General features: G+C 41.3%; 1 protein-coding gene across 1 annotated transcript in view; it reads left to right on the top strand.

Moving 5' to 3' along the window:
• Positions 1–24,960, top strand: part of slc39a10 (solute carrier family 39 member 10) — a 60,694-nt gene that overhangs the window by 29,216 nt on the left and 6,518 nt on the right. The window contains exons 4-9 of the mRNA XM_033023736.1: positions 5,362–5,531; positions 6,912–7,115; positions 9,879–10,002; positions 12,062–12,388; positions 16,693–16,773; positions 22,105–22,295. Coding sequence (XP_032879627.1) covers positions 5,362–5,531; positions 6,912–7,115; positions 9,879–10,002; positions 12,062–12,388; positions 16,693–16,773; positions 22,105–22,295 — 1,097 coding nt within the window. The remainder of the gene's footprint in view (positions 1–5,361; positions 5,532–6,911; positions 7,116–9,878; positions 10,003–12,061; positions 12,389–16,692; positions 16,774–22,104; positions 22,296–24,960) is intronic.

Genomic DNA, 24,960 nt, shown 5'->3' with positions numbered 1-24,960 from the left:
GAAAGCGGAGTGTATGATCCCAGCCGAGGAGTGAGTCCAGCGTCCGCTGTGAGTCCCAAACGCACCGCCATCGCAACGCCCCGCAGCTCCCCCACTGCCCTCCAGGGAGAGGAGGGCAGTGGGGGAGGTGAGGAGGGATAATGGGGGGAGATAGGGGGAGGTGAGGAGTGGGGGATATAAGGATAGGAGGGGAGAGGAGTTATGGAGGGAGGGAGTGACTGAGTGTAGGGAAAAGGAGAGCGAGGCGAGGGAGGGATTGGGGGAGAGGGAGAGGGGAAAGAAGAGGGAGGGTGAAGAGGATGGTTAGAGAGTGCTAGGGATGAGGGGAAATGAGCTGCACCTGTGCAGTTGGGGGCTATGGGTGAGTGGTGGAATATTGCGTTGGGGGACCAAGCCTCCTGTGTGACAGGGACCCAACGGGTCCCACTTAATCTAGTAAGACTTTAAGTCACCTATTGATTAAGAAGTTTTAATGTTTCCTCCTTTAGCTTGATATCAGTTTTTGATTTGATTTTATGTTCTTATGAAGGGCCTTAGCATTTTACCTTGTCAAAAGCCCTTTATAAATTCAAGAAATTATTCATGCCCCAAAAAAGTTGTCACCTGAAATTATTTGATATCATTAAACAGAAAAAACCATCCTTCATTAGAATTTGATTTTTTTGTTGTTGTTTTAAACTGCTTTGAAGCATAATTTCAGGTTTCTGCTCAATTTTTTTTTTAAATTGTAAGATCTCATCTTGAGAGAGGAAAACGTTCCCGTACTTAAAACATACTTATTGAAATATATTTTAAATCAAGTCAAGTTTATTGTCTTATGTACAAATACGGTGAGGTTCAGGTACAATGAAAATCCTGCTGGCTGCAGTATCACCGGCACATACACTCAAATGAGTCCAGCCAGATGGTAGCAGTGAGAAGAATGCGTGCGTGGATGGTGATGGATTCTTAATGATACTTGTCACTTCCTGGAGGCAGTACCTCACATAGATGCTTTTGGTGGAGGGGAGGGTTGGCTCCATCATGAACTGGTCAGAGTCCACCTCTCTGTAACATCTTGTGTTCTTGTGTGTTGCAATACATAATGCAACCGGTCAGGATACTTACAGTCCATCTGCAGTTTGGCAGAGAATTTCCGCTGGTATTTTTTGTGGTTTGCATTCATAATTTATTTGCAACTTTAATAACAAAAGGGCACAAAGTGTTGAAGTAACTCAGCAGGTCAAGCATCATCTCTGGAGAACATGTTCACAAAGCCATTAAAATTAAATTTGACTAAAGCAAATGTAGATTAAAGAGAGGAAATGTAAATCTAAAATGTTTAGAAATTAAGGCAAACTTTGAGAAATGAATATGCTTAAAAAAACATTGCAGAGGGCCTAGAAATTGAATGGTGTTTGTTTGGGCTCATTAAATTGTCAATTTGCAGTGGGCATCAAATATTTTGTTTGAGGGGCCAGCACTTGTATATTTCAATACATCACAGGGTTCAAGGTGGGAATAACTTTGCACTAGCTAAGGTTCACTTCACGATGGTTTGGCACATAAAGGAAGCAAAGTTCCCTCGGCAACTCCCTGGTAACAGCATATAATCCTCCAATACGTTCGCCATCTCCAACAGGATCACACAACTTGCCACATCTTCCCATTGCCACCCCTTTCTGCTTTCCGCAAAGACCGTTCCCTCCACAACTCCCTGGTCAACTCTTCCCTTCCCACCCAAACCAGCCCCTCCCCAGGTACTATCCCCTGCAACCACAGGAGATGCAACACCTGTCCTTTTACCTCCCCCATCAACTTCATCCAAAGACCCCGACAGTCTTTTCAGGTGAGGCAGATGTTTACTTGCACCTCCTCCAACCTCATCTACTGTATCTACTGTTCCAGGTGTCAACTTCTATACATCGGCGAGACCAAGCGCAGGCTCAGCGATCGTTTCACTGAACACCTCTGCTCAGTCCGCCTTAACTACCTGATCTTCCAGTTGTTCAACACTTTAACTCCCCCTCCCATTCCCAATCTGACCTTTCTGTCCTGGGCCTTCTCCATTGTCAAGTGAGGCCCAGCGCAAATTGGAGGCACAGGACCTCATATTTCGCTTGGGTAGCTTACACATCAGCGATATGAACATTGACTTCTCTAACTTCAAGTAGCCCTTGCTTTCCCTCTCTCCATCCCCTCCCCATTCCCAGTTCTCCCACCAATCTTACTGTCTCCGACTATATTCTATCTCTGTCCCGCTCACTCCCCTGATATCAGTCTGAAGAAGGGTCTTGATCGTCATCGGGTGGTGCCGCGCGTGGCAGCCTCGCCAGCAGTTTGTCAGTCATTTCGCCTTTTTTTGTTTTTTTAGTATGTCTAAATGTATGTGTTAATGTCTCTGGTATGTTTTTATGGGGAAGGGGGAAACCGTTTCCAGTCACTTACCTCGGCGGAATGCAACTTTTCTCTTAGTCACTTTTTCGCCCTCCCTCGCGGCCTAACAACTTGGATTGGTGCGGTCTTTCCCGGAGACCGGCCCAGAGCTTCAGCAGCAGGCGCGGCACGGACTTCCATCGCGGAGCCAGAAGAAAGGCTCCAACTGCCGGCCTGCTGACTTTAGCATCGTGAAGCCGCGGTCTGCGGAGCTTCTAGCAGCAGGCATGGAGCGGACTTACCATCCCGGAGCCAGGGATCTCTTGCCGGGGTTTGCCGGAGAAGAGCTCCGACCGCTGGCCTGCCTGCGGCCTATAACATCGAGAAGCCGCGGTGTCCGGTACGAAAGTGGCCGATTCAGGCACTCCAAGCCACGGAGTGTGTCCCATCCGTCCCGACGTCGGAGCTTCGATCATCCCGACGAGAGGGCTTGTACATCGGGCCGTCCGTAGCAGCAACTACAGAGGGTCAAGGCCCCAAGCACGGCTGAACAAAAGGAGGAAGCCTGACTGAACTTTATTGCCTTCCATCACAGTGATCTCTGTGGTGGATGTTTATGTTAAGTTCTATCGTTCTTTTTAATTGTGTTCTTTGTGTTGTATGGCTGCATGGTAACTCAAATATCACTGTACCTCAATTGGTGCATATGACAAATGTAAATCTGACCCGAAATGTCATCCATTCCTTCTCTCCAGAGATGCTGCCTGTCCTGCTGAGTTACTCCAGCATTTTGTCTACCGATTTAAACCAGCATCTGCCGTTCTTTCCTGCAAAGTTTATCTGGATCAGCAATTCTGTGTTATGGAGGAGAGGGGGCCGGGGAAGAAGGACAGGGTTAGTCAAAAACCAAATATACAGCAAAACCCAGAATAAATAGCATTTATTTTATTTTACAATGTATAAGTAGAAAGTTATTTTGATCGTATGGAGGGAATTTTGCTTGGTTCATGTTTAGCAAAATCAGATAAGAGAGATCTGCAATATGAAATTTACATCAACTGTGCATACATACAATGAAACATATTGCCAATGGGGTGAAAAATATGTTGAACCGTTCAAACATAATAGCAAAATGAATTCAACATTTACAGTACAGTTTGCATGAGCCAACACCTACCAGTTACATTTCCTCTGTTCAATGATTCAGTGGGATATATTATTCCTAAAATTTGGCTGGTCTGTTTAAAAAAATCTTGTTTACTTATCTCGTCGTCCACTTAATTATCTGTCAATAACAAAAGGCAATTGTTTAACATATAAAAAAAAAAAACTCTCAACTGCATAGCCTGCTAATTAGATTACAATATTTTATCGGTCTGTCTGTGCTTTTGCCTTGGCCTCCAATGGTGTTTAGCAGCTTTTCTCATAATTCTCGATGGAAAGTAGACACCAACTGACCTCTAGGCTCAACCCAATACATCACCTATCCATGTTCCCCAGAGATGTTGCCTGATCTGCTGTTACTCCAGTACCTTGTGTCCTTTCCTTTCATTAAAGCTATAGCTGGTACTAATGTGTTCATGTTTTGTTGATATGGCCAAATGAAAATGTGGGCATCGATTGTGTTTTCATATCATTCCAGAGTTTCGGGTTTGATATTAGACTAAAAGTTAAGAACGACAATATCAAATCCAGAACACCTTTACACATGTCTTGATGTTTATTTTTTATTTTCTGCATTGGGTTTTATAATTTGTCCACTGCAAACGACAGTTTTTTGAAATTGCTATCACCTAATGCTGGTTGTTATAAATACTTTAAGCATTCCACAAGATATTAAATAATTGTTTTTTTTATTAGCAGATAATATAGAAAGTAGAGGTGGGGATGAAAACAAATATAATTAGAAATTAATCAGTTTCAGTTTAAATGTGGTACTTAAATCATATTTGTCATGATACCATTTATCTTGTTTATTTTTATTTTCTTCCTTTAGTATCATAACAAATCTTTGTGTCACGTTGATCCTTTCTACACTTGCTTTGGTCACTATTAAACATAGTTCACCCAGTGTACATTGGCTAAATGGGTTTGATGTGTGCCATTGTTTGAAAAAGAAGATTGGGTTCTGTGGAAAGAAAATTGAACTGCATGCATAAAATTCAATAAATTGAATTTAAGAGATCATGCAACTCAAAAGAAAATTGGTAGATGATTGTTGACTTGAAATAATGCCATAGCAAGCTATCAAATTGTTTTTAGCAAGAGGTCAACGAATATTCTTGACGTTTAAAACATTAATGAATTATATTCCAAATGTGTCCGAAAATTAAGAAAATGGTGTCTATGAATTAGTATTAGGAAAATGTAGATTTAGAATGCACCCGATTGACAAAGTATTTGGAATATCAAAATCGAGGACACTTTTCAGATCCACTATCAAAAAACAGATCCAAAAGATTAAATTATGTTTGTGTGCAAAATCGCTGATGTTTTCTGATTGTCACGCAAATTCACCTGTTGAATCTGTAACCTTGGCAGCATTGTTATTTTGCAGAGTGGTGCTATTTTGTTGAACTATGTACTCCAGGAATGTTATTAAAATACATATTATCAATTTTGGAAATGCTCTTAAATATTTTGGGGGTTTTTGTTCACTCCTCCGTTGCCTCTCTTGAGAACAAGGATAGGTGATGTTTCTTTATAAAGTTTCCAGAAAGAACTGAGTTTTAAGACCTAAAGAATGTAGATTGCATGGAATGGCAGATACTGTATTCTCATGGATTTTATTACACTTGACAAGTTTTAAAGCTTTCGTTCACACATCAAGTACTTCAAATCATGAAATTTAACTGACAGGTTTGTCTCCAAGTGAAAGCTAGAAGTATTTACAGTAAATGTCCTTATATTTCATGAGTGTACCATTGTCAACTGTAACATTGATCGTATGTTAATGTGTTTGTGGTAACCTAACATATTCGTCTGAATCTGTTGTTTCTTACACAGTTTGGATTTGGGGACTCCTCTCAATCACCGTTATAAGCTTGTTGTCAGTGCTGGGTGTCGTCCTTGTACCAATCATCAATCAAGTATGTTTCAAGTACCTCTTAACATTCTTGGTGGCTCTGGCAGTGGGGACGCTCAGCGGTGATGCATTACTGCATCTACTGCCTCACGTAAGTAGACTTGGAATTGACAGATCTGTTGATTTTTATTTTTGTTTTTGGGGGAGGAAACATGCAGGATTTGATTTTATGCTGTCATTTCCATCTTTGTTAGCTATCCTTGTCGCATATATGTAAGAAAAGAACAGACCAATGTGTTTTTTTTCTTTTCAATTTGTGGCACAGCTGGTAGAGCTGCTGGCTCACAGCGCCAGAGACCCAGATTCAGTCCTGACCTCAGTTGCTATCTGCGTGGAGTTTGCACATTCTCCTTGTGACCGTGTGGGTTTCCTCTGGGTGCTCCATTTTCCACCCACACAACAAAGACCTGAGGGTTTGTGTGTGTTAATCGGCCTCTGTAAATTGCCCCTATTGTGCAGAGAGTAGATGTAAAAGTGTTATAGCGTGGAACTCGTGTGAATGGGTGATTGATGCATAATAATTGCCCTTTGGCAAATGTCAGTGGGCTGAAGGGCCTGTTTCCAACTGTGTCTTTCAATCACTGTTATACTCTGATTTGTGTAGGAACACGTGATTTTTTTGAGTTTTCGTGGTTTTTCTACATGGTGCAACATTTAGGCACTGAGGTTTAGGTGTAGTTTTGTGTGTAGTTTTGTTTAATGTGACCTGATCTCTTGTACAGCTCAAAGAGACTTTGCTCTGGAATTAGTGTTAACATTAGTGTTAGCATTTACATGTGGTGTTGGAGACCTGCACTGTCTTGAGTTTTTAATCCACTATGACAGTGAGTGAGTGACCTTAAATTCAAGTCATAACATCTGAAACAAAATATTTGTATCTGTACTTGAGGTTGGAAAATTATTAGATTATCATTGAACCCTCTCTGATTTTTGCTTCAGAAAAATAAATCAGTCAATATTGCCTGATCTGTGTGATTCTAGACCCATGAATATGGCAAATTCTAAGTTTCCTACTTATAACCTTGTTTGAACTCAGTTCAAAGGGCAATTATCATACAGATAAAGCATATTTTTCCATTTGACAATTTAACAAAACTGGCCTTAGTCTTGAGAAACCCTGCTAAAGCCGACTCATCTGATTCTTATGTAAAAGTAAATAGTTAATTTCTTAACTTTCTGGCAAACAGATAATACAACATCAAGGCTTTCTGTAGTTGACTCCAATTATATTTTGAATATAAAACTATTCTTAACTGGAAGCTCGGGAGACATTCACTCTTCTTTTTATAATCCCTGTTATGCTATTATTTTGTCATATGTTTTAATGTAATATGTTGAATGTAATAAAGTAACATGTTTTAGATCATGGTTAAACTTTATGTTCAAGTGTGAGAACTATTCCAAACAAAATTTTGGGAGTAATATGCAAGATCTTTGTTTCATTATTTTTTAATCTTTTTTACACTAACAGGCGCAAGGCGCACATGATCATGGTCATCATGAGCACGACCATGACCATGATCATAATCATACTCATGGAAATCATGAACGTTCTGAAGATCTCCTTACAGTATATAACGGATTGTGGAAAGGACTTACAGCACTTGGTGGTATCTACCTTCTTTTCATCATTGAACATTGCATTGGACTCTTCAGAGATCACAAAGCCAAAATGGTAACCTTAAAATATATGAATTGTTAGAAGTAATTTAATGTTCTTTCCTATCATTAAATGATCAACTTGTTTTTAATTTACAGAGGACTTCTCCTTTTGACCATCTTTATTTCAATTGTAGTTCGTTTATAAACAAATTCTATACAATTTAGCAGATAATTATAAATTATTGTATAATTTATATTATGCAATATAACTACACCAGCTCATTGTATTCTATTAAAGTGTCTGTTTGTGCATTTCATGCACAATGTGGTGTGAACAAGTAAACACAGATGTTTCTGTCAAATAAGCATGCTACTTTTAGAATAGGCAACTTTAACATTGTCACATGCATCAAGATACATGAAAAGCTTTTGTTTGTATGCTATCAGTCACTATACATTAGTTTACAAATACAACAGGCCGTGTAAACAGAAAAACAGTACATAATATCGAGTTGCAATATTATAGCGTTAGTTACAGAGAGAGTGCAGATTTAAAGTGCAAGGTCTAAATGAGATAGGTTGGAAGATCGGGATTACGTAGGAATATAGGAGAACCATTCAGTACTCTGATAACAGTAGGGAAGAAGTTGTTCCTGTATGTGATGGTACGTGCTCCTACGTTTTGCATCTTCTGCTGACAAGGGAGGGGAGAAGAGGGAATAACGGGGTGAAAATGGTCATTGATTATGTAGACTGCTTTCCCAAGGCAGCATCAAGTGTAGATTAAGTTAATGGGAGGAGGCAGGTTTGTGAGATGGACTGGATTATGTCCAGAACTCTGCTATTTCTTGTGGTCTTGAGCAGAGCTGTTGACAACATGCTGTGATGCATCCTGATAAAATGCATTCTACGATGCATCTAAGAGTCATAGATATACTGATCTTCCCAGGAAGTAGAGATATTGGTGTGCTTTCTTGGCTGTTATTCTTGAAAATCAGTGCAAAATTATCATTTCTAGCAACTTTTAACATGGGGATTTGGCGATGTAGATGGTACTCTCTTAGTTTTATTTCAGATATTAATTAATCTTTGTTCTTTTTTTTAATAAAATGAGGTACATGAAGGCACAAGAGATTTGCAGATGCTAGAATCTGCAAACATCCTGCTGAGGTTGTTTTTTTCCCCATGGTTCAGTTTGTAAGAATCATGTAAATTATAATAAATGAGTATCCTCTAATGCAGCAATTAGTTAAAAAGTCAGCAAGCAGAATTTGATACCTATTCATGTGTGAATTATTAAAGCTGATCACCAAACGTTCAGTCGAATAGCAGGTGTTACTGCGTGTCTTAAAGACAAAAAGTGAGACGGAAAGATTTTGTGGGTCAACTGGCTAGACACATGAATGATGAGACCCTTCTCAACCCAAAATATCTATTTTAACCTTGTAGTTCAAAGAAAATAAGGAACAAATGGCTGAGGACAAAATAAAGTAACAGAGGACATTAATGACTTAGTAAGTTGGATAATGGAAGATGGGTCTAAAAAAACTGATTAACCATAAAATTAGAGGAAATTAGTAAAAACGAATTAAATAATGAAGCAGGCAGTGTCTGTAATATAGCAGGGAGCTGGCAGTTGGGCATTCGTGGAGCCCTCGCACAAGGACAAGAGGTAGAGTGGTGTTGCCGATTAGGGACAATATGGAGACTAGAGAAGAAGGAATGCAGCTAATGGAAGGCAAAAATACAATTGATATAGACCAAGATAAAAGGTAATAGAATCGTTCATGTTGATTTGTATAGTCTGCGAACCATATAATAATGGGAGAGATGTGGGGAGATAAATGTCATGGTAAAGTAGGAACAAATGAGCAAAAAATAAATTTGTAAAGCAATATTGTGGAAATTTCAACTCTTGCTTGGACAGATAGAGTAGGTGGAATTTCTGCAATGCATGCTGGGCTCATAACCCAGTACATCAATTGCCAACAAGCAGGATTTGGCCGTTTGATACAGTAATGGGGGAATGATCCAGAGCAGATTGGAGAAGTAGTCGAGTAAAACCAAAATCACAGTAACCATATATAAATTACAATTAAAACACAAAGTACTTGTGCTATAACTTTAGGATAAGCACTCGACTAAGAAAACCAAGCCCAAAACCAATAATCTAATTGGTTTACACACCAACTTACAATAAATGACTCCATATGCAAAAAAAACAGCTACCTACATATTAATTAGCTCTTTAAAAAAAGCTAATCCTGTAGATGCAAGTATATCATTGAGGTTATCAAGTGGGCACCTCCCGTCATTGGTGTTTCGTTGAGTTAGACCCACAACACCTCGGGAAGGCTCAACAGTTGGTTCTGGCATCCCTGAACACCCACCCAACCCCCCTTCCACAAATATCACCCTTGCATTAGACCGGGATACACTTGCACAGACTACAATTACAAAGAAATATACATACTGCATGTCATATGTTTCTTTTCTGCCCCCAACTGACACTATTTCTTCTCCACCAAATCCACCTACTTGCTCTGCAGTATTTATTAAGATGATAAAGACCCAAGTCTGTGGAAAATCACATGAATAGAAAAGGGAAGATTGGGAGATTGAGTGGAACAAGTCTGCCGGCATAAAGGCTTTACAACCCTTGACCGGAATCTATGCCGCATATCTATAATCCTCTGAATTATTGAATAATTCAATCCCTTGTAATGCAACGTATTATCTTGAGTAAACGGCAAAGTTTGTCAGCATCAGCTGAATACAGAATTGATCTTTGAATTTTCAAATGCAACCTCTTGTTTTTCTAAAATTTAATTTCCAGGGCAAAAAGAAGTGGCGTAAGGAGAGAGTTCTGAGTGGAGAGGCAGCAGTTGGACGAAAATTGTCAGACCACAAATTAAATCGCAGGTCAGAAAGTGAATGGCTCGACCTTAAGACCATGGCAGGTAGGAGAAATTGTTTCTTGCTCAATACAACTAAGCTGACAGTGTATAATAAACTCTATAAAGAGGAAGTGTAAAATTTGTTCCTATATTAGAACTTTATTGTTTCAACAGATTTTCTGAACCACATTGACAGGGTGGAAGCAGATATGATAGTGGCATTTAAGAGGTTTTTAGATAGGCACGATATTCAGGAAATGGAGGGAAATGGAACATGAGGAGGCAGAGGAGTTTAGTTTACCTTGACATCATGTTCGGCATTGACATGGTTGCCGAAGGTCGTGTACCTGTGGTGTGCACTTCTATGTTCTAAATTTACAAAAAGGCTTCATATGTAACTCCTTATTATCTGATACTAGACTCCCCCAACGCAATATTCCACCACTCACACGCTCCCCCAATGCAACCCGTTCCCCCAACGCAATATTCCACCACTTATGCATAGCCCCCAACTGCGCAGGCGCAGCTCAATTCCCCTCATCCCCCAGAACTCTCTCCCCCTCTTCTTTCCCCTCCCCTCCCCTCCCCCAATCCCTCCATCTCCTTTCCCCGACCCTCAGTCACTCCTTCCCTCCCTCCCTCCCTCATAACTCCTCTCCCCACCCTACCACCTCCTATCCGTCTATCCACCCCACTCCTCACCTCCCCCTATCTCCCCCCCCCCCCACTATCCCTCCTGACCTCCCCCACTGCCCTCCTCTTCCTCTATTCCCCACTCCCTACCTCCCCCACTCCCCCCCCTCTATTCCCCCTCTACCCCCACTCTCCCTCTTCACCTTCCCCACTTCCCCCCTCTCCATCCCTACCCCCTCCTCTCCCTCAATCCCCCCCACTCTCCTCACCTCCCCAGGATCTTTCCCCTCCCCTCCCCCAATCCCTCCCTCACCTCTCCCTCCCTCCTTTCCCCTACCCTCAGGCACTCCCTCCCTCCCTCCATAAAAAGCAGCATCTGCAGTTCCTTCCTCCACAGGTCATTCATTGTTAGCTGTGGTTTAGATCCCGTTGACTTGACGATTGGACCAGTTTGCATCGTGTGTGTGTGTGTGAGTTACTCAAACTCAGCGCAAAATGCCCGGCAACCCTGCAACCCGACTCTCCCTCCCTCCCTCTGCCCACACCGGCTCAGCCGATGCTCGGCCCATCTTGCCCGACAACCGCTGCTGCCGCTCGGCCCATCCCCGCCCGCCCGCTGTTGCCGCTCGGCCCATCCCAGCCCTGCCTGCCTGCTCGCTGCCACCACCGGGCCAGGCCACAGGGGGGGATGGAGTCGGTGGTCGTCATGGTGGGCACCATGAGTTTCGACGAGCTGGTGGAGAAGATCTCGGAGAGGGCCGTGAGGGTGAGCGGCGGCGGAGGAGACGGACGGTCGCAGCCATTTACCCGGGGGGACGGGTAGACGGGACCGCCATTGCTGCAGAGGGCGGGCGGGGGAGAGGGGTGAGTGAGGGAGAGAGGCTGGACCAGGGCCTCCACTGAAATCAAGTGGTGTGATCTTTTGCTAAAGTGAAATATCATGGATAGTGGAGACCTGAAACAAAGTACTGTAAATGCCTTGCAAGTCAGGCAGCATCTGGGTAGAGTGGAAGAACAATTAACATTTCTCTTGTTATTAGAGCTCTATCTAGTTTTTTGTTTTTTTTAACTTCTCTGTGTTTTATGTTTTCTCTGCTCTCTTTCTATATTAGTTTCTTGAAGTTGTAATTGCTTTGGCTCTTCTTGTAGCCTCCTCTCCTTCCTTCTTGACCGTTGCTGCATCTCCCAGGTCAGTGCTCGGAGCAGCAGAGTCTCTGCCCCCAGAGTTTTTGTGTTGGTGGGCGGGATGAGGTTGAGCCTTATTTAAAGGAAATACCGAGATATGTAACAGTGTCCAGTACTGTGGTTGCACAGAGCTAATGAAGGGTGCTTTTCAGTTTTTCAGGGGACTTCTGTGGATTCAAAATCTTTGAAACACTTTATGATGGAAATCTCAAATGGAAGAATTTTGCATAATGATTTGGCAGTTAAAGTAGAAACAAATGTAAATTTTCAATTGACTATTGATATCTGGATTTATTCTTTTCAGGAGCAGACCAGCAGGATAGTTTGTATGAACAACACGATGTAACCCAGCTTACTGATCTGGATGGCACTCTGGGATCCCCGTCAAAGGCTACTGTTGACCCTAACTTGAAGTCTGTTTACATTCACGATTCTCAATATGAGATTGATTGTTTGACTCCGAACCATGAAAGTAAAGCCGTGTCCAAACAGCATCACTTAAATTCTGAGCAACATTCTCATGGTCACTGCCATTCTGATAAAGAGATGCAAGACGCTGGCATATCAAACATTGCTTGGATGGTTATTATGGGAGATGGAATGCATAACTTCAGTGACGGACTTGCGATAGGTAAAGAACAAAATCAGTTCCTTTATCGCTTGAGCTGTGTCCTAATTGTTATCCACTGTGAATGAATATAGGAAGAGTGTCAATTATGTTGTAGTAATGCACACAATTGGGAAATGGGACTAGTGTTGGCCGGTGTGGGCGAGTTGGGCCGAAGGGTCTGTTTCCACACTGTATTACTCTATGACTCAATGACAATTTCCTAATACTTTAAGATTTTACTTCAAAAATGTATTTAATGTTAAAACTTTGGTGTTGCAAATTTGTTATACTTCAACAGATTTTTGTTTAACATGTTCATCTCCTTCACTGTGGGATTCTGCTTCTGTCTCTACAAGCAAGAGGATGGGCATTATGATCTGCAAATATCTGGAATCAACAACATGGAACATGGATTATAGGCAGATCTTCTGAAATTCTGAGCTGCTTGACTCAGTTTAGAATTACGGAAGGTCTCCAGTAATCTACAACTTGAGAGGGAGAAGGGAAAATCAGAAGTGTCAGTATTACAGTTGAGCAAAGGGGACTATTGAAGCCATGAGAGAGGAGCTGGCCAAAGTTGACTTGAAACATGGGAAGTCAAGGACAGTTTAAAAATAAAAGAGGCGCAGTCGTCTTTCTTACAGTTTGGCTTTCTTCCCAACCAATTGTTCAAGCGCTTTTGATTGCAACATGCGCCTTAATTTAGTTCAACAAAGAAACTGACAAGTTACTAAAGAGAGATATAACATCGCAAATATGATCGGGAAGCCAGGGGAGGGGGGGGGGAGGAGGGAGAGAGGAGAGGAGGGGAGAGAGGAGGGGAGAGAGAGAAAGAGAGAGGGATAGGGAGAGAGAGAGGTGAGGGGAGAGAGAGAGAGGGTGCCTTTTTACTCAACCCAAACCCCCCAAACAACCATTTGCAGGCAGTGCTTTTTTCCCCTCAAACTAACCATATTTTCATTTTCAAACCACATTATGGGTACCACAGCTGTGGATACATTTGTTCGGTGTCATTCAGAGCTCTGATTGAGGCACACCACTTGCAGAGACTGATTGAGGCACACCACTTGCAGAGACTGATTGAGGCACACCACTTCCTGGTTTTATAGTCCCTCCCCCTCCCTAAAGCTGGGGCAGCAGAGAGAATGGGGAATTTTGTAAAAACATTAATATCTCTGTCATATTTCATCGATGGGAAAAATCCTCGGCACACATGCCTGAGCGAGGTGGCCAAAAATGACGGCTGCAGGTGACGGTGTTCTCTCGGAAATCGCAGCACAGAAGGCCAAAAGCGGTCAAGAACAGAGATTTAGTAATATAGATTAATGATTTAGATGAAGGGATTAAAAGTAACATTAGCAAATTTGCAGATGACACAATGTTGGGTGGCAGTGTGAACTATACAATACAATACAATACAATACAATTTATTGTCATTTGAGCCCCAGTGAGACTCAAACGAAATTTTGTTTCCACAGCCATACAAACAAAAACAATGTCCTACAGACATACACACAATTAAGTTCACACAAACATCCATCACAGTGAACCCACTGTGATGGAAGGCAAAAGTCTTTTCTCTCCCCTGCTCTCCATGTCTCTCCCGATGTCCAAGCCCCAGGCGGGTGATGATAAGTCCCACGGCCATTTTAGGCCGTGCCGGGCGATTTACGGCCCCGCTCCCGGTCTAGAAGTCTCGAAGTTGGAGCCCCCGGCGGGCGCTGGAATGTCCCACGGCCACGAAGCCGTGCCGGGTGATGTACTTCCCCGCTCCGGGTCGTTCCAAACCCCGCGACACGGGCTGGAGAAGTCACGTTGCGGGAGCTCCGGGAAGCGGTCTCTCTCTCCCCCCGGACCCGCGAGCTCCCGATGTCCCAGTCCACCGGACCTGCGGTTGCGTTGCTGGAGCCTCCGAGCCCCAGGAGTCGAGTCGCAGCAGCGAGTCACCACCGCTCCCCACGTTCCGTGGCCGGCCAGCCCCACGATGGTGCGTAGTCCGCAGCGCAGTCTCCCGAGCCCCCGGGTCGTTCAGGTTGGAGGCCGCTCCACGGTGCTAGGCCCCAACGGCAACGGAGACCCGACAGGGAAAAGGTCGGGTCTCCCGGACAGGGAAGAGATTTTAAACGGTTTCCCCCTCCCCCCCCCACATATACACATTTAAAAACCAGTATTTAAAAAACACCAAACACTACATTTAACTAGACAAAAAATAAAAAAAGACAGACAGGCTGTAGGAGCCGCTGCAACGAGTCGCGCCGCCACCAGGATTCTCGGGAATTAACTATGAGGAGGATGCTATGGTGATGCAGGGTGACTTGGGCAGGTTGGGTGAGTGGGCAGATGCATGGCAGATGCAGTTTAATGTGGATAAATGTGAGGTTATCCACTTTGGTGGCAAGAACAGGAAGGCAGATTATTATCTGAATGGTGTCAAGTTAGGAAAAGGGGAAGTACAATGAGATCTGGGTGTCCTTGTTCATCAGTCATTGAAAGTAAGCATGCAGGCACAGCAGGCAGTGAAGAAAGCTAATGGCATGTTGGCCTTCATAACAAGAGGAATTGAGTATAGGAGCAAAGAGGTCCTTCTGCAGTTGTACAGGGCCATGGTGAGACCACACCTGAGGTATTGTGTGCAGTTTTGGTCTCCAAATTTGAGGAAGGACATTCTTGCTATTAAAGTGCAACGTAGGTTCAAGAGGTTAATTCCCGAGATGGCGGGACTGTCATATGTTGAAAGAATGGATAGGCTGGGGTTGTATACACTGGAATTTAGGATGAGAGGGGATCTTATTGAAACATATAAGATTATTAAGGGACTGGACACGTTAGACGCAGGAAACATGTTCCCGGTGTTGGGGGAGTCCAGAACGAGGGGCCGCAGTTTAAGAATATTGGCCATTTAAAATGGAGACAAGGAAAAACTTTTTCACCTAGAGAGTTGTGAATCTGTAGAATTCTCTGCCTCAGAAGGCAGTGGAGGCCAATTCACTGGATGCTTTCAAGAGAGAGTTATGGGCCTGTCCCACTTAGGTGACTTTTTAGGCGACTGCAGGAGACTATGCAGTCGCCACATGTTCGCAGGTGGTTGCCGGGGAGTCGCCTTCATGGTCGTGAGGAGTTCCCATATTCTGGGAACTAGTCGCTGCCTCATTATGGTCGCCGAGAAGTTTTCAAAAATTAGCGGCGACTAGAATGAAGGCGCCATGGAGAGTAACGAGAATTCTCGAGCTGTAGGTGGGTCACCAGGAGGTCCTAATAGGTTGCCAGGAGGTCGAAGGTTTTCATAGGTTGTAGCCGGTGTTGACTGGTGAATTTCATTGGCTCATTGGGGGAAAAAAAAGGTAAGCAGTAGTTTTCAGAACCAAGGATAACCAACCTGTAATGTTAAATTAAGCTGTGAAGCTCAGCGGACATTTCTGGCTTTTTAAAAGTTGTCTCCACGCCTTCTCCCCCCCCCCCCCCTTTTAAAGTACTTGCCGTACACTGTGCTTTAGCCGTCTTTTTACAGCGCCAACCTTCCTGTTCGTCGCGATGTGTGTCTGTTTCACCTTGGCTTTGCACCGTGTTAATTTTTTCGTCAGCATTCCCCCCGCCTGCATAACGGGCTGGTGAACGAAGCGATGTGTTTGTGTGTGTTCAACTCTGTCAGTCGCCGTTCCAGTTACTCCTGCACCTATTGTCTATTGAACACATAAATCTGATTGTTCACAATTGAGATTAATTTAATTTAAAGGCCTTGCATTAATTCCCAGAATCACTACACATTTTCTCCAAAACGCATCTAAGATATACTCAATTTAAGAAAGCGTTTTGGAAATTACAGAATTAAAAAATATTTCTAGTATACTCTGAGTAAACACAAAATGGCCATTTTATAAACCCACTAACAATCCGTACGCTCCAATATTGAGGATTCATGGATTTGTCAACAACTACTGTATTTTGTAAAATGGTTTAGCACCAGTGAGACATACCTAATGTGAATGCTCTTTATACTTGCAGCTAAAATGTAATTGTGAACTGTGATACATTCTGAATAATCACTTTTATTCTGATGGTAATCTTAAAACTCACTAGCAAGTACTTTCAACTTTGCCACAAATTTTGCATTAAAGCTAAGTAAATATTGTGCTTTTCGTATCCACGAGATCCCTCTAAATGCATTGCAGCTGTTAACAAATGCAAGGTTTGAGATTTTAATGGTTCAGATATTGTTAATTATGCACTGGCATATATTGTTTCCATCAAATCTGACTAATAAATGCAGTTGCGTGGTGCATATCTTGTATACTGTTGAACTTCGAGCTTTTTTTTCTTCCCTCTAGGAGCTGCCTTCAGTGCTTCCAACTCAGGAGGACTGAGTACGTCTATCGCTGTGTTTTGTCATGAGCTTCCTCACGAGCTAGGTATTTATTTTGCCATGTATCCTGTTTGAATAAATTGTCTTGCAATTTCACTGTTTAAAAGGAAACCGCCATATTTTGCTAACCTCAATAAATAAATTCCAAATTCAAAGGAACTTAAAAGCACACAGTTCAGTTTTGAGTAACCTATTTTAGGAAGGATTTAAGACGTATTGAGCATGCATTATGGATGATGCTAGGGATGAAAATGAGATAGTGTGATTAATTCCACCAGCAAAGAGAAATCTTGAGATGACACTAAATGGAAGATTTTGATAGTGGGTAGTAACAATGCTTGCTCTGGGAGGAAATCAGTAAAACGTGACAAATTAACTGAGGATAGAGATTAGGAAAAAAAAGTCCTTTTGATGAAGGTTGCAACATGGAATTCCTTCATGTAGTGATTAATGAAGATCTGGATAAGCACGATGTATATGTAAGGGGATGAGATAAAACATTGCTGCAGGAACTTTGTGGGTTTGAGGAGGGACCGAAACAAAATACTGGAGTAATTCAGCGGATCAGGCAGCATCCCTGGAGAACATGGATAGGTGACGTTTCGGGTCGGGACTCTTCTTCGGTGATTGCAGGGTTTGGGGGGGAGGAGCTAGAAGAGTGGTGGCTCAGGACAAAACTGATCATAGGTGAACATAGGCAAGGATAAGGCAAATGCTTGGCCAAGACCCTAGACGAGACAAAAGGATTAGAGAGTTGCAAATCGTGATGCTAGGAGAGGGAATGTGGGAAGGGGGGAGGTAGGAGCAATGTCAGCTGTGGCTCAGGAGGGGGGGGGGTTATGGGGGAACAAAGGAGAGTCAGGATGGTTTGTAGAGGGTTATCTAATGTTTAAAAATTCAACATTCATGCCATTGGGTTGTAAACTATCCAAGTGGAATAAAATATGCTAATTGTCCAGTTTGCACGTGGCCTCACCCTGGCATTAGAGGAGGCCCGTGACAGAAAAGTCCTAATGGGAAGGGGAGTTAGAATGGTGAGTTTCCGCAGGCTTTGGCGGATCAAATACAAGTAATTGGTGAAACGGTTGCCAAGTCTACACTTGGTCTCGCCAATGTATAGGAGGCCATGTCGGGAACACTGGATGCAGTAGATGAAGTTTGTGGAAGGAATGGACAAGAAACATGTTGGGTCAGCACTCTTCTTCAGACTGATTGTAGTTGGGGGAAGAAAGTGGGAAAAGAGAAGTAATATTGGGGTGTGCAGGATGGAACTGCAGATGCTGGTTTAAACCGAAGATAGATGCATACAGCTGGAATAACAGCGGGGCAGGCAGATTCTGGAGAGAAGGAATGGGTGATGTTTCCGGTGGAGACCCTTGTTTGGGGGTAGTGGGTTTAATCTCCAATTGCATTAGCAAGGTCTAAGCTTCAATGCAATAAAGTAACAGAGCTCTCTTTGTCATGCCAGAACAGTTTAGAGCATTGTAGGAGATGTAATTATGAGATTTGAGTTTGTTAAATGTGTGACAAATGTAAAGGAATTTAGAAAATTATTTATTTTTATGCAAGTGCTACCTTTAGAATCCACCCAAAAAATATTCAACCACCCGAGAATATTCTCCTCCACTCCCCATCACCCAACAGCCACGGTTATTCGTAGGTGAAAGCTGCTTTTGTTGATTTGGGTGAGCTAGTTGGAGGTTACCAGGCTTGTTTCTTGGGATCTTTTCATCCACAGAAGTTTGGGAAAAATTAGATTCATAGATCTGCACACCACAGAAACAAACCCTTTGACACAACTCATCCATGTGCAACTTGCCTGTGCCTGACCGATATCCCTCCAAACCTTTCCTATACATCTATCTATCCAAGTAGTGCTTAAATATCATAATTGTACCTGCCTCTACCATTTCCTCACCATCCTCTATCCAACTTAAAGACTTTGAATTTAGACACAAAATGCTGGAGTAACAGCAGGACAGACAGCATCTCTGGAAAGAAGGAATGGGTGCCGTTTCGGGTCGAGACCCTTTTTCTCCAACTAAAGACTTTGAATAGTTTCCAGGTGAACCATTTACTGGGAAAATGTTATCTATTCCTTGGGCCATTTTTGTACTGATTCGTAGCAGTGTAAGAGGGAAATTCATCTTCTTTGTGAATATTAACCAATTTAAAGGATGAAAAATGTCAGGGAGTGTATCCTGTCTTCCACCAGTTAATGTCAGTGAACTTTGTACTGTGCATCCAAGCCAGCATCTTTGCTTAATGAAGGCATCCCTGTCCATGAAGTAGTTCCTCCGTTAGCCTTGACCAAACCCCATGTTTGCGGCGAAGGTCAAGCCCCAACCAGCTGGTTGCCGTCAACTCAGGGAAATTGACAACGCTTAGAGTTGACTTCAATATGCTAACAACACAAAAAGTTAAAGGACAATTCTGCTGCCAGCACTTCTCTGCAGTATAAATCCGTTGGCTTAAGGGCTTGCAGATCACTTTTTAGTAGTTGTCTCAGCAAAATGCAGTTTTATGCACTTTCATTTCCCATAGTTTCTGTAATGGGAATGTTTTGTTATAGCCATAGATTGAACTCAAAATTTGTGCAACTGTTTTTATATTTGGTCTGGACCCAAGGATTTTTGTCAAATTTGTCATCATTTTGCATGCTCTGTCAGCCTTTGTTTCTTATTTATGGTTGGCAAAAGTATGCAGTTATTAAAAAAATACTGAATATTTCATTCCCTTTGGCAGTGTTACTCATAATTGGATGGAACATCATTTTTATTGTATCTACACAACTACTTAGTAAAACAAGGGATTTGTGAGGAGCCTCAAAAGGTTTTTTTAATCCACTACTTGTATCTCTGGAATCTGCTTCTTTTGACCTTTTTTCAGTGTTGGTATTATCTAGGGAAATATCAGAATAGCACGTAGTTAGTGACATTGTGTCTGCCCTGTTTCCACTTGGCGGTGGACGTAAAACGGTTTCAAGATCCAGGATTAGGTTCCACACTTCAAATGCAACATTATATTGCAATAGTGTAAGTTAGACAAAATATTGATCTTCAGCAAATCCATCTCGTCATTTAAAATGGAATAACATTGATTTATTTCCACAAACGCTTCTGTAATTGCCTCAATTCTTCCCTTGTTAATAAAGTAGTATTATTAAAAATGTTGTTCTGTCACCTGCTATGCCTTCTATGTTCTGTTGTGCTGAAGCAAAGCAAGAATTTCAGTGTCCTATCAGGGACACATGACAATAAACTCTCTTGAATCTTGCTATGGAGAATGCTGAAATGTCTGCCTGCCGTGAATAAAAATCGAGTGTAGGAGGTGCATTTTAAAAGCTAACTTCCCATTCTCCTTCTACCCTAAAGGATAATAAGAACAAAAGTGTTCAAATTCCTTCTCTCCCTGATTTAATGTTAAGTCTTCAATTCTCATCAGACTGTCCTTCATTCCATGTTGTTTCTGTCTCCCAAAATGAATTTTGAGAGGAGAGAACTACACTATTTAATAGCAGAGACTAGCTGTTACGCCAAAAGTCTAACTAAGGATTCTGAAAAATTAGGGATGAGGATTTTCATTACTTAATTACAGATGTTACAGTGTGAGTAATATATAAGCCATTTGTCTTGTGGGAGGTAAAACATTAATAATTTTATCGCACTAAAAATACCTTCCTTGTTGGCTGTGGGAAAATGATGTATTGATCCTAAAATAATTATTTTTGCAGCCAAATAAATAACTAGCACCTGTGTTATTTTCTGGGCTTCAGAGCTGTTAAATGTATTTGCTATTTGTCTACTGTACTCTGTAGAATACACAAATAGCAAATTAGTGTTTAGTTTGAGTTACTGAAATTAAAGCATTACCATTACATTACAATTCAATCAAAGTGCCAGCTGAAACAAAATGGAAGCTGTATATGCTTAATACAGATTATGTCAAGTCTCTCTGAACCTGCATGTTGCTCTGTCAGAAAGGTATGCACAATCCTCATCCTGTTGTTGATTATGTACCTTATTTGGAAATAATATTTTGGAATCTAATGCCTGTAATGCCTAATATAGGCAAGAACTGAAAAAAATTGAAGGGCTATATCTCCCATTGTTGTCTTTCCTTCCATTGGCATGTACAGTATTAAAATAATGGAAGTTTAAAGAAAGCACACACTTCATAACAAATGTATAATCATTTACCTAGATCAGTTAACTCGAGCTCTTTAAGTGGCATGCATTACTGATATTTACGTTATGTATACAGCTCTGTTTTACTGATACATGATACTGATCATCAACGGAACATAACTTTGGGGTTGATTTTTGGATGTATTTCTATTCCTACCTTCTGCACTCTGTAAAATTCAGCTACATCATTAATTTTGTGTTGCAAAGCTACCAAGTCTTTCAATGTCATTTGCTATTAATCTTTTCTATTTTCATTGCCTTTAAGCCTTGTCCCACAGTTGCCAACACCCTTCATTGTTGCCACTTAGATGTCTTCTCTCTTAAGATTCTTCATTCTTTAGCTTCGGGGGTTTCATACAAACTCCCCACCCCACCCTAACCTCGCTTTACAACAGGCATTACAGCTGTATTTTGGGAAAGTTGGCATATCACATTTCTCCATACATTACACTGTGTACTATGCAGGAAAACCAGCTCTTTCTGTGAGTTAATGACACAATAAACCACCCACAACAATTTAACCTGTGTGTGGAGCATCACTGCCATGGTGGTGTCATGACATTCACCATTTTTCAGTGAATATCATGAAGCAATGAAGGGTATTTTACTGTATAGGAACGAACTGCAGATGCTGGATTACACCAAAGATAGGCACAAAAAGCTGAAGATAGACACAAAAAGCTGGAGTGGGACAGGCAGCATCTCTGGATAGAAGATCTGAAGAAGGGTCTCGACCTGAAACGTCACCCATTCCTTCTCTACAGAGATGCTGCCTGCCCCACTGAGTTACTCCACTATTTTGTGTCTATAATCATTTTACTTTTGTGAACTTGGTTCAGATGAAGAGCACATGGAAATATAACAGGGGTAACATTAAGGCTTCTCTCTCGGAGCTGGATGTACCTGCAACACATGCAGGGAAGTTGTTACTTTTCAGAGTTCCCCTCATGTGCTTCTTGACACATGAAGAAGATCTACATGTTGAACACCAAATACATATTTCTCCCTCCTTGTTTATGGGGTCACCTTGTGATTAGATCATGCACAGTGGTGGGAAGTTAAAGGATTTCTGTAATAAAGGTAGTTGAATTGTACGTGAGCAGTTATCTGATGTAAATCAAATGGAACTGACAACAGTTAAAACATAGGCCTTGCAGCTTTGTAATGTTTAATTTTTGTCTCCACTCCAGGTGATTTTGCTGTTTTGATTAATGCGGGGATGTCTGTGAAACAAGCTATCGTTTACAACCTCATGTCAGCTCTGCTTGCCTATGTTGGTGTAGTGATAGGTATAACTGTAGGACAATATACTGCGAATTTAACCCAGTGGATCTTTGCCATCACTGCAGGAATGTTCCTATATGTGGCATTGGTGGATATGGTGAGTAAGAGTGGACAATACATTCCGTGTAATTGTACTTTAACAAGATATGCTCTTCAGTAACTAAATAAAACTTAATTGTAATGTAGCTTACAGAGTTTTAATAAATCAGCATACTTAAAAACATTCTTTGAAATTAATAATGCATGGAACTTGTTTATACTGGAAGTTTTTATTGCAATACCTAAACTTGTGGTAAATTAAGTGTGTGCTTTATTAGCAATTTAAGTAAATTGTAATATGTATACAAATTGGTTATAGACATTAAGAATTCACATTACAATTTACTCCAAATCCAAGCTGTGGGGAATGAAAAATGAACAGCCTCTGTTCTTGCTCCAAATCACGTCACTATGTTGGATTAGACGCAATTTTCTTTAACCTGTCTAAAGTGCTCAACTTGTTTTTAGCGGTTCCTTTTTTTCATTTCATGCTAAATTTACTATGTAGTTTAGCAGTTATTTTAATTGCCAATTTTGAAATGAACAGGAAAATTAAAAGTGCAATTAAAACCTTCCAAATGCCCACATTCAATTGAGATAAGTGTTCTTCCTCTACTGCTCACCAACATCTCTCTCATTATGTGCATGCTGATTTGGTTGAATTAGTTTAGAGGAAATGCATTTAATGATTTTTCCATCAAGTTTGCAAGAAAGTTGAACGCAAGATGAACATTCTCCAGGTCATAAAACTCATGCAAAAGCTTTATGGATCTGCAGTATTTTATTTTCTGGAAGATTATTTCTTATTGTGTTATTAATTACCACCCCTCTGCCTCCACCCTGCGCTGAGAGTTTGAAGCAAAGGAGTGAGGCGGGAAAGCAGAGTCCAGTCCTGATGCACCTTGAGGAGAGTGTAGAAAGATCCTGATGTCAATTGAAGCCTTTTATAGAAGGAGAGAAAGTCCACAGCGGTAGATATCTCTCCTCCTCAGATGCTAAACAATGTTAGCACCTGAACTCTGATTTTGAAGCTGTGTTATAATTTCAAGTAAAGCTCTCCATTCAAGTTCCACCTCCTCTGATAGTAGTTGGTATTGTAGATTCAGTCCAATATCACGCTTGCACCATATGCATGTTCTCTCCTTGCTGTTCGAGAGACTATATTGGTGAAGCAGATGCTGGCACTCAGTGGGAGAGGTTTGGTGGAAATCCCAACTTGTCTCTTTCAAGAGGACTGGAACCTGCCGAGCCCACAGATTGCTATAAATTAGCTCCAATTTTTTGAAAACAAATTGAAAAGACCTTCAATTGGAAAACAATGTCAGTGATTCAAAGAGGTAATAAAGTATACAGGTCATTAAATGACTTTGTTTGAATATTTGAACACCACTAAGAAATTATTATTATTTTTGTTTTCATATTCATCAGTTTTCAATTATATCATATCAAAAGAATAGCGTTCTATAATTTCATCTTATTGAAGATATTACAATTCAATAGTTATCTTTGTTTCATTGTTTTCTGATGTTTTTCCATTTCATTTTCTGATTTGCTCTTCAGTTAGATACATTTCTAATGCAAAGACGTTACCCCGTATCTGCTTAGTCTTAGAATGTTACTTAGGTTTTGAGCGCTTTACAGTACAAATTAAAAGTACCATAATCAAAAGCAGAAAAGACTCCCAAGGTATTGAGCAGTCAACCAATCCGCACATAACCAGAGCGTTTCAAAGAAAATTGATCCTCTAACCTGTTGCTAAACCTGACCCCACTTGCCAGTCTCATTTCCACTGCTTGCTTAAATAGAAGATTTACTGCTGCTTTCCTGCTATGCCAGCAAATGGCCTGGGACGGGGAATAGGAGGATCAAGGTGGGCCAGAATCCACCAGTAGATCCCTTTAATATGCAACAAATGGTTTCCAATGCCTGTTTTTGACCCTCATCCTGCTCAGTAAAAGGAAATAACAAAATTTCGACTGTTGGATCAGCACAGATTAGAGGCAGGTCATCACAACACAGCATTTATTACTCAAATACTGAATGCCATTATCTCTAGTCCCAAATGTCTTTATGTTTGCTAGCTAATATTTTTCAAACATTATCCATATTTCCCCATATGTAATGGTGTGAGTTACAACCAAGTTTTATTTCAGTCTGCAGTAAGCACTGATAAGTTACATCTGCTGCAGAAATTTCAGTTACATTTTCTCTGCAGAAGGAAAAATTATGAATAGGAAAAACAAAATTATAACTCGTTGACATGAAAGTAACGTCAAGGATCATGTGTGCTACAGTTAATGTTTTATGAAATCTGCAGGATTATTTGTGCAATATGTTTTTCTGCAAAGGCCACACAGTGATGAAAGTAAAAGAGCTGCCATTTGCCTCCAGGCAGTTGTTTTGCATTAAACGCTAAGACCCGCTGAAAATGGTTTTGTTGAAACGAGTGTAACTATATTGAAAACCCTCTGATATGTTCAAGAAAACCAGATTAGAAACGCAGAATTCAGATTAAGCACCAAAAATGGACCTGGCCTTGAACCTGATCTTGCAGGGCTCTCAGAAGGGTACTAATTGTAAGAATTTAGAGAGGATGTATTATTACCTGCATTGAAATCTAATACATTTCTGCTCGTGCTAAACTACTTAGATTGCCTTACTCCCAACTAGGAAGTTGAAAGATTTCAATTTGTCTTTGTTAATATTGAGCAGCTGCTCTGTCT

Source organism: Amblyraja radiata, chromosome 7 (genome assembly GCF_010909765.2).
Source record: "Amblyraja radiata isolate CabotCenter1 chromosome 7, sAmbRad1.1.pri, whole genome shotgun sequence".
NCBI classification, from domain to species: domain Eukaryota; kingdom Metazoa; phylum Chordata; class Chondrichthyes; order Rajiformes; family Rajidae; genus Amblyraja; species Amblyraja radiata.
Note: the sequence above shows the minus strand (reverse complement) of the source record. Positions and strands in the feature narration are given on the sequence as shown.